The 10,860-nt window shown below is 37.4% G+C and overlaps 1 protein-coding gene across 4 annotated transcripts in view; it reads right to left on the bottom strand.

Annotated features, from left to right (window-relative positions):
- Positions 1-3: 3 nt before the first annotated feature.
- ABCG5 (ATP binding cassette subfamily G member 5) overlaps positions 4-10,860 on the bottom strand; it is a 16,223-nt gene continuing 5,366 nt past the window's right edge. For 2 of the 4 annotated variants that reach the window (XM_068939672.1, XM_009668893.2), the window contains exons 7-13: positions 9,802-9,934; positions 6,895-7,108; positions 6,443-6,648; positions 5,380-5,518; positions 3,523-3,708; positions 1,645-1,757; positions 4-369 (exon numbers count right to left, since the gene is read on the bottom strand). In XM_068939672.1, the coding sequence (XP_068795773.1) occupies positions 173-369; positions 1,645-1,757; positions 3,523-3,708; positions 5,380-5,518; positions 6,443-6,648; positions 6,895-7,108; positions 9,802-9,934 (1,188 nt within the window). In that variant the 3' untranslated portion in view covers positions 4-172. The remainder of the gene's footprint in view (positions 370-1,644; positions 1,758-3,522; positions 3,709-5,379; positions 5,519-6,442; positions 6,649-6,894; positions 7,109-9,801; positions 9,935-10,860) is intronic. The other 2 variants (XM_068939670.1, XM_068939671.1) reach the window with 2 other exon arrangements.

The following is a 10,860-nucleotide window of genomic DNA, read 5'->3' as shown; positions in this document are numbered from 1 at the left end:
TCTTAAGAGAAGATGTTTTTCAAGACAGAAAACATACGTTTAGTTAGAAGATAAACATGTTTCTGTGTTTTATGTAGAATCTCTTAAAGTCCATCTAAAATCTAACAAGCCTTCAGAAACAATAGAATTAAAAATGTACTATTATATGTTAAGTTGAGAATTGCTTTTTTTTTTATTGCCTGCTAATAATTATATCTCTTATTTTAAAGCTCACAATTGCTATAATGACAAGTCCTGGTAGAAAAGCATAGAGCATTAAGAAATCCATTGTGAAGCGGGACGTTGCACCAGGAAAGTTTTTTTCAATGAACTGGATGCCGTTAAATAAATCACATGCTGAACTAGCTGCAGTGGAAATGTTGGGTCTACCTGCCAAAAGAAGAAAAAAAAAAAACAGTTAATTCCTTGTGTAGGTAAATCAGTAAAACTAAAACTCAGGCTCCTCAGTATCTAGCTCATACATTTAATCTAGCTACCCTAACATTTGTTTGAATGATGACCCATGCCTATAGTTCACATTCTCACCCTTTAGAATAGGAACAGACTTTCTATGTGCTTCTGTAGTTAATCTTTGCCATATTTTTTTGAAGGGAAGAATGAAGAGTCTCTAGGAGCTTTCTGTTTCATTCATGCCAAACAGAAGACAATTTAGGGCTCATCAGATGCACTGTATGGAGGGGGCCTGAAGAAGCAATTTGCCTGGTATGATAGACTTTTATTGTTCATATTTGCTTTCAGAATTTGAGAAACAGAAGGGCACATTAAAAAAACAGCTGTGTATAATTCTTACCAAAATCATGGATTCATTTTCTAGCAGTTACTCTTACAGTCATGTTCTAACACTTACTAGTTATGTTCTTGTAATAAGGAAGGGCAGGAGAGTGAGGAAAAATAATGGATAAAGACTATATAACCTTGGAGATGATCAAAGCCTTAGGGCATGTCCAAAGCTACAAGTTTTACCTCCATTGATGGCTGCTGACTGCTAACCTTTTCAACCTGATTCTGATGCTTTGCCAGTCATCTTGCTCACAACCAGCAAAGCACAGCCTGACAGATCTAAGCTGCTCAACACTTAGAAAAATGGACAGGAACTGTCTAGAAATTTGATGGAACTCAGTGATATTGACCTTTTGGACTTAGCTCTTTAACCTGCCACTTGTGCCCATAACAGCTTTAGATCAACAAGGCTGCCTTTACTCCTTTTTCCATGGTAACATATCTGAACAGTTGCATCACTGGTGTCAGAAGAAACGTCTGGTCAGATATTTTATGTCAGTTCTCCTTGCACTGATGTTTTTTTTTTCTTCTATTTGATCTGGGGTAACACTGTCCTAATGAGCACATGGCAGGGTGCAAAGTCCACCTCCTAAATTGCTTAAGGTAGTGGGAAAAAGGTGAGGAAGGGACAGATGGAAAACTGAAGGATGAGGCACAAAATAAGGAGAATGAGCTGAACTTTTGTCTAGTTTACTGATAGGGAGTTACAATAAGCCTTTACAACTTGGTAAGTTTTCTCTAATTAAAGTTATCTTTAACTTATAAAGGATACTTTAATTGCATGCAGAAGGAAAATAAACATTAGCATCTCATTACAGTTACTTACAAAGGGCTTAAAAGTTTTTTTTTTTTTTAAACACTTACCGCAAGTAAAGTTTAAGCCATGAAATTCATTGACTACAAGCACCTCACTGCTGTATTTTTGGAAAGTAAGATAACTTAGCATTTTAAAAGGCACTGGCATTTCTTCGATGGTCCTTAAATAAACAGAGAAGAAATTAAATTGGTTGTTGCTATGTTACAAGAGACAGCTCTGTTCCAAATTAAAACAACTTCACATCTTTGGTCATAGCTTGTTACAGAAAGAGTTCTTGGTTGTACAGAAATGGTTTTCAAAGTACATTCTAGTGCTAAATGAGAAGACAACCCTGGAGGTTCTCTCCAACTTTGGTAAAGTGTCATAGTATTCAGTCTTGGATTGCTTAAGGGCAGTTGTAAGTAATTCTATGCAGTTTTTTCATAGTCATCTTGCAGTAATATGCTAAAAATGACAAAGAAAACCCAATATAAACACTAATAGTAAAAATGTTTTGGTTGCAAAGTAAGAAACTACGACCCCACCCCCCACCGCCGCCCCACTGCATGTTCAAAATCAAAAAGGAGGAAATATTAATTCTCTGAAAAAATAATAATGATACAAATAAAATAAAGAATTAAGAATGAGAATAGAACTAGAATATGAAAAGTTTGAAATAACACTATTCAACAAGACTGGGCAGTTTCTGCACCTCAAAAAAATTGTAAAGAGGTTATTTAAACATCTAAATGCAGCAGAAATACCCAGCAACCCAAGTCTCCATGCCATTTTTTTAAATATCCTTCATTGCCTGTGAACATTAATCACTGAAGAGCTTCACAGTATTAATTAGCAATGCCTCTATTGTAAAGTAAGGTGAAAAAAACACTCTAATATTTTTTAAGTTATTAAGGCATTAGACTGTGGTGAAAAAAACTAACTGTTCTCTCTGTATAAAGATACATCTTCCTGAAATTTAGCAGGGGCCAAATGAATTGGATATTAACCTAGTTTCACTTAGATAAGCAAGTATTAGCTGAGGTCAATCAGTAGAGGCAAAGCATCATCAGCTTTGTGAAGACTTTTTTTTTTCTTTAGGACAACCTGACATCAGCTATTGTTAGGCTTATTTCATTTTCATGGGAAAAGTCTCACTTAAGAATATCACATGTCCTCTAAATCTGAAGAAAGCTAATTAGTTTTCTTGACAATAAAACATTTATTCTGGTACGTATGCAGAGAGCAGTTGCAGTATAGACAAATGTAAGGGTAATACTGTTCAAAGTTCATGCACATTATTGATTTGCAATGAAAAAAAATTTTCACACCACTACAGCAAATGAATCATAATTTTCTTGGACATTTATCTAACTTATCTAACTATTCTAAACTATCTAATTTATGATTTATTATTACTACATAGTTCAGTCTGCACAGATAGAAAAACTGGAACGTAACAGTGCTAAGACTGTTGAAAATAACTTTTTTTAAAATTTTTTTTTAGTTAAAAATTTGCAGTTTAATACCTGCTAAGGTCAAGCAGTTACCAAAAGTTATAGGATTTATTTTGTAGAATCCTTTAATGAGGCAAGCATTTCATGTGATCACGTTGGCATGAATATAAGAATTTAACTGAGCTGATAGATTTGAATTGTTCAGTTTCATTTTAAATTTAATTGCAGAAAGAGGTAGTGAAGAATTTTAAGAATGTCAGCATCTTTAGTGATATCTAAACTTATTAATGCCCTTGTTGTGTATTTTGTACACAGTCTAGCATGACCAGATCGTCACACCTCTGAAAAATAACACTTTCATCCCTTTGCTACTTGTGCTTTATTGCTCTGCAGCATTAGCAACTGTTCCAGCATTAGCAACTGTTCATGAAACTATTCTACAGGTGTATTATTTTAACATTAAAACCATAATGAAATAAACCATTTTCCTACCTTAGAAGTCCAGTTCCCACTATTACACCTGCCGAATTAAGCAGCACCACTCCGCTTTGGACTATATTTGGGTTTTGAACCACACCAAGTAAAACAAGTGTTAGTAGCTCACCAACTATATGAGATGCTAAGACAACAGCAAAGAAACATCCAAATCTGGAAGGATCAGGATACAACCCTACCGTCCTGTGCAAAGATGAGCAAAAGAACATTAAAAAAGTGTTTTGTTACTAAACTTGGAATCTAGCCTTTATTTTAGTTTCTTTTTTTTAATTCATTTTTTTTATTTTTGCAGTGATAGCTTAATAAGTGAACAGTTTGAAAGCTGTTTGGACCCTTAACATAGCGGACATTTGTTCATCTCATGATATAAGTGCAGACATACTGGGTTTTCTCCATCGAAATAAGAGAGGGTTATGTAAAGGTGTCAAGAAGTCTGCATTATTTCAAGATAACCACTATGACTTTTACAATCCCTTAAAATAATGCCTTCCTTCTTTTAGAGTCTATGCAGTGAGAGTTATTTATACAGTAGTCACATATTTAAAGAGCATCTTTATGCAGATAATTAACAGAATTTTGCACATCTGATACTGTGCTTGCAAATTCACGATTCAAAGAAAGCTGTCTGGATTGTTAAATATAAAGAAGTATATACTCATCCTAATTAAACAGAATGTTAATTCAATTCATCACCCATGTAATTCATCTAAATGAAATTCCTCCATACTCCTACTCTCTTTACTAAACAGCACATTCTTCCCAACTTTTCCTTAGTTTAGCTAAGGAAAAAAGTCCCCCACAATCTGTACTAAAGGCTCAAAAGTTAAGAAAGGCCAGCATTCCACTGGCAAAGAATTCAGTCTCATATGGTATATGACAGGTGACCAAGCCTTTTATTATATGGTGACATACTGTTCTTTTTCCAAAATACCTCATACCAAAATTACGTTACACGAGGTATAGACTGGATGCACCTCCTAGCTAACAAGCAGCTATTCAACATTTTGTTTCTTCTTCATTGCTCAATGCAAAGCCTCATGTCTTTTTTTAAATATACTGTGTTCAAACCATGGTTAAAATAGAAGTGTTGATTTTCTCACAGGCTTTCCTTTCACGTTTTTTGCACGTAATACAGAAATAGTTTCTATTATAAATAGATGGTTGAACACAGATTCTTCAGGTGTTAAACATTCACAGATCTGGTATTAACAACCTCTAATCACAGTTTGGTGCAGAAGGAACAACTCTTCAAAGTCCTCCTAGTAAGGTATCACCTTTTCTGAAAAGCTCTAATCCCTTACACAGAGCTACATAGATACAGACTGGTAAATCTGGGGTAGGTTTAAAAAGGCCTAAAACAGAGAGGGGAAAAAAAACTCAAGAGAGAGAATGTTACAACAAATGAACGGTAGGATAATATAAACTGTTACAGCATTTCCTAGAGGTATATTTAGGGGGAAATTTGCATAAAGAGGGAACATTAACTTGATTGCCATAAAGAAGTGGCTATGTTTTGGGCCAGACCTAGCTTGCATCCAACTGGGTCGTAGTTTGGGTCTGTCTGACCTGCCTACACAGGCAAACCCTGAGAGAAATGGCTTGTAATAATAACATGTAACAGAAGCTATTAAAGCCTCTCCAAAACTTAGTCCATCCATAAAAGTTTAGTCCTGCCCAGATACAGCCTTCACAAATTCACAGAGGAACTGCTAGCCCTAAGAGGCCTAAGGGCACTAAGGAATTACCAGGAATTACCAATTACTAAGGAATTACCAGGAGGCCTGTCACTGACATGGCAATTGAAGTTGATAACAAGAAGAAAGTAACGATCCAGTAGATGGTACAAGTGCTTACCAGTATAGAAAGGTGCTGAAAATGGCTACACTGATGATACTGAAGGGCAGAAAATGCAGTATATAAGCTACAAGCATTTGCCACTTCTGATACAAGCCGTCTTTACTTTCTTGGTCACTGATCACACGTAAGGTCGGAACTGGATTAAATAAATATATAAAAAAATAAATTAAACCATCAGTGAATAAAGAGACCAAGACTTGTTGCTAGCAAAAAAGCCATCCTTAAACACTGAGACAACTTTGAGAATATATCAGAAACATTCCATCTAAACCAGCGCGATCATCTTATCCTGCTACAAGTGCAAAATAGGCATTAAACTGCAGATCACAAAGGTGTGTACACTTAAGGCCTAACTGTGTGACATGCAGGACAGACTTTACTTTTAGCAGAAACGTATTAATGACATGAAAAAACTGCCTAATTAATTGAGGCGCTATTTATGCCTAATTTATTGAGGCGCTCTGATCTCTGGGTAGTGACAGCAGTGTATGTTCCTTACATGGGCAGAACAGTTTTTAGGTTGTAAATAAAAACTATTGTTGGTCTTTGTGTGGCTAATTTATAGCAGCTGCAAGAGAAGCACCCTCTAATAAGAATGTAATCACCACATAATACTCTCAAATCTAATTATCCTTTAATTGTTATCAATCAAAGCTGTTTCGTACTTCCACCATTTCCATGCTTGTGGTTTTGATCTCACTTAAGATAGTAAATTACAGACCTAGACTTTGTGCTGCTTCTGTAATGCTGCACGCAAGCAAGTTAAGGGCTCTTGTGTAGTTCAGAATAGAGCCTCAGTACAGAGGCCAGCTGCAAAAAGGGGGATGCACAGATTGGTAGCATATTCCTTCATTAATTTCCTCTAGTGCACTAATCTCTTCCTGAGGTGCGAAGCTTTCTATAGCTTCCCGCCTTGTATTTCATAGCACCGTATCATCGCTGACATTACCAACAATTGTGAAGAGCCTGAAAATAACAATCTTCAAGAAGGAATTTTTGCTCTATGCAAAATAGTAGCAGCAATACCTGCTGCAGCACATAACAGAGAACAGAAACTCACAAAGTGCAACAGCATTGAGCATGCCCGTGTAGGGGGGGGCACTCACGCACTGGTAGATAAGCCCCACACGGTCCTGCACCGCTCCTTTTAGAAGGTCATTGTTTAGTCTAAGGAGGAAAAATGCTACAAACAAGCCATATAACAGGTTCTGGAAGAGACGCATGATGATGCCCATCTTATCTTTGGAGAAGTTTCTTGTTATCCTCCTGATAATGAAACATAACAGTAACGACATATTTGTTAGCTATGACTGACTACATGGTGGTAGGGTATTTAGCTTTGAACAAATCTTATACACAAAAGGTCTACAAAAAGGTAATATTACAATAAGATAGACACAACTGTTACAAAAAAAGAAGAAAAAAGTGTATTTGTATATGCGGGGAAAAAAACTGAGAGAGATCACTGGATAAGAAACAAAATGAATTTTTTAAAGAAAAAAAAAGTCTTACCGTAAAAGAATCCATAATTTGGAAAATGCACTGGGTGAGTCTTTGCTTTTGAATGGTATTGGCGGCAGCTCTTTCATACACTTTGTCCTTTCAATGGCTGCCAGTACTTTGCTAAAGATTTCAGAGTTTTTGTAGGCCGACACAATTATCTGAACCCTACTGTAGGTTTCAAGCTCGCGTTCCTTGCTTCGAGTGTCCACAGATGTCAGATCCACTGCAAATTTGCAAAGTGTTTACTATATGCATCGCTTTCCCTTCTTATCTCTCCCACCCCCTGCAACTTACCTTCCTCATCTCCATCCTAAAATCTGCAAAGGAGAAAAGGCCCGCTTGAAACCATGCAAAGTTTCTTTTTACTCCTCCCTTCTGTTAGAAAAAACCTGAATGGATGACTGTGCAGCCACAAGGAAAGTTTTATGTCATCTGTAGGTCCCTGAAGGTGCCAGGTCCTTGTCCCTGAAATGCAAGGGCTGAGACATGTGCTGGCCAGCCCTTTAGCCTTCTCCATCAGCAGCACAGAGCTGTGCCACCGGCGAAGTGCTGTCCCTGCCGAGGGCGCGACAAACCACCAGTCGAGGATGAATGCTGACAAGACTTTCTGATCATATATTTCTCATGTTTTCAGGAAAATACTCAGACACAGCTCCCTGACTGCCCCTTTCCGCTGCCTGCTCTTCCATAACCATGGAGCTTCACTGTTACATTACTCTGAGTTCATGGTGCGAGTCCCTGTTCTTCTCCACTTGAGGCATTACTGTACAGTTGCACTGGTTCTCACCCATCTCCTTCTCAAATATTCCTCTGTTTTAATGTGACGTTAGAGGGATGACTGGCAGGCCAAATCCCCCAAGCAGGCTCAGCCCTAGCTTAGGAAAACGTTGCTTACTGCAGTGGAACTTATGAAAAGTAAATACCTCAGAGTTAATGCTCCCTTCTAATAAAACCAGCTGTATCTACTCCTGACACCAACAGTTTTTTTTATCGGAAAATTTGTGCTTGCTATTCATAGAAGATGTTCATGTCAGACAGTAGTGCTGCAGAGCCCTGGAAATTTCCTTTTTCTGTAACAGCAGTGAATTATCTAGGGTTTAGAAACAAGATTGTTGTTCTCATGCATAGCTCTTCTTACAGATTTTTGTATCATTTTTCTCTCTTGGCTAAGATGTCTGTATCAGTTATTTATTCTTAAGCTCTCTTTCATCCTTAGTTCTGCCCTGTTATGCTCAACTTCAAAATGCAAATTGAACAACAGTAAAGAATACCCGCAGCCCTTGTCCAAGATTCTTAAAGTGTCCTCTAAAACCTCAGTGAAGCTTATGAATAATTCTCTCATATTCTAAAAGCTGGAATAAGCAAAATTGTCTCTAATTGCAAACTTGTCCAAAACTGGTACTTAACTTCTATAAATATGAGCATCCAAAACACACCCATAGTTCTGAAAATCTGGCCAAGTTGATTTACTTGAAGTAACATTGCAAATACATGGCAACTAGGTGTGTTTTAAGTATCTAATGCAGAACTAGTCACGAGACGAAAGTAGCTAATGCCTACCGTGCATTTGTATTTTTCTATGAATACAACATATGACATTTCCACAATACAACCCAAGCTGAATACACAGGATCTTATTTTCCTCTGCTGGTGGTGTAGATGATATCAGAATCCGTCCCTTCATTCACATCATTAAATCGCACAAAAAAACATAAACTACCAATTTTCCAAAGACTAAATATTCAGAAGATTCTTTGCTCTAAACTGTATTTTTTCCTTTTTCTTGTCACATTCAAAGGTTGACATTTTAAGAATGCACGACTCTCTTTACCATGCTTTTTAAAAAGAGGGTCTAAATCTCAAATCATCTATGCATTTCAAGACTATTCAAATTCATGAAGACAAAATTATCCTCACTGTCACACCAGTATTTTCAGCTTCATCCCATTCCAGCTTCATGACAACAACCATCCTCTCTTCTGTCTGAATTTAGGATGCCATCAAGACAATAGAAAAACACTGCCTCTTCTGAATGCGCCATGTTTCTGAATACAGCTTTTTGGATCGGTCATACTCACTAGTTAACATTCAGCTAATATTGCCATAAATCAGCCTACATAACAGATTTTAAAAGATGCATACACATACATATGCATTTGTATACACACACAAACACTCACACATATTCTCCAAGCATTTGTCCATGTGGATCATGTGCGCAGATGCTCTGCAATGAACCCCGGCCACATTTTCAAAATCTCTTGCAGAAACCTTTTAGGTCCTGTATTGATAAGACAGGACATGTCATCTTTTGCCAAGGGCTTGCTATCATCTTCTCTTGAAGAGCTGGTACCATCTGCTCCAAAAGGGCACGCAGGTACTAGCAACTCACCCAAATTTCTGAAATCTCAAACCGTGAATCTCTAGAAATTGATGCCACAGTCATTGCATGACTTATTCTACATCCTTTCCTCCAGGCACTTTAGCCTAAATGTGCTTGTAAAATCAACAACTGTCTTCAGTTGCTTGGCACCACAGAACTCGATGAGAGCCAGAGACTTTCCATGTTTCGAGGATCAAACTGGTATTACTATGTCCATTAGACAGCCATAGGGAGCTACCATCGGGAACGCAGAGGTTTTATGAGGTTGAGATTTCCTGTTTATTAGTAGTTTATTCCACCATTTCCTTCTGCTGTGGTTCAGCCCTATTGCAAACTTTTGCTGTTTTAGGAAGTCAGTGGAGGTCACATTGACCCAGCTCTCTCTCACCTCTCAGCTGAGCACAATTACGACGTTGGGGAAGAATTCAAGTACATTTCTATCTCTGGAAGAACTCTTTCTTGAGAAAAAAGCGAACTGTTTGTCTAAAGCAAACCCATGTTTTTGCCGAAACAATATAGATAGATAAACTTACCGTAGATGTCGAAAGGATTTGATTCTTCAGGACAAGAATAGCCACAGTCACTAAAAAATGTAATCATTTCCATTGGATTTCCACAGAAAACTATTTCTCCAAAGGTCATGATGGCTATTTTGTCAAATAACTGCTGGAAAAAAGTAATACATTAGCAATATCTACTGAGAAAAAGAGCATTAATTCTTGAGCATAGCTAGTGTTCTTTTAGTAATAAAAATGCTTTGACAGGAAAAATAGTTTTGACACATTCAAATTTCCTTAGCATATTTCTGTCAAAGGAAGTTTGTCCTTTCTATCATTCCTCTCAATGGTTATGCAAGATGACACATTTGTAAGCTCTTAAAACTAGCGATTCGCAAAGCTATCAGAGCCAGCAGTGTACAGAGGGAAGGGGTAATCCAAGAACAGGAATGGGAGCTGCGCACTTCTGACGTCAGTTCTAATGCACATTTACTTAGTGACGGACCTCCTTTGGCACTTAATAGCCTCAATTAGTAAAATCTCCACACTACTGGGAAGATTAGTTATTATCTGTGAAGTGCTTAAGGACTTTAACAGTACTGTTGTTTGGGTGTACGTTTGCCGGGGCATGGTGCCCACCAGCTACAATAAAAATATATTGCCAAGGCATCAGTACCACTTTCAGTCCAAGAAAGCACCATCGCTCCCCTATGACTTCGTGACCACTTATATTAGATATAGTCAGATACAGAGATGCCTTGCATTCGCAGGGTGAGTGGTATAAGATTCAGAAGAGTGAAGTGGGAAATAGTAATGGGAAGGGAGAAATTTTCTCCCTAGTGCAAGCTTGTAACACGGGCCTGCCCCACACACAGCCAAGGTGTACCCACGCTGCTTGACTCAAAAAGAAAATGAGTTGGGAAAAGACAGAAAAAAGATCCTTCTGCATTCCAAATCATGGAAACCTTTTCTGCCCCTTTTCCGCAAGTTTTAGTGAAATATGAATATGTAATGATAAATAAATACATAATATTAACATATTTAAGAATAGGTAAATGATAAATAGGTGGTGATAAATAATGATTTATTTGCCTT

Source organism: Struthio camelus, chromosome 3 (genome assembly GCF_040807025.1).
Source record: "Struthio camelus isolate bStrCam1 chromosome 3, bStrCam1.hap1, whole genome shotgun sequence".
Classification (NCBI taxonomy): domain Eukaryota; kingdom Metazoa; phylum Chordata; class Aves; order Struthioniformes; family Struthionidae; genus Struthio; species Struthio camelus.
The sequence above is the reverse complement of the archived record's forward strand: the minus strand, read 5'-3'. Positions and strand labels throughout refer to the sequence as shown.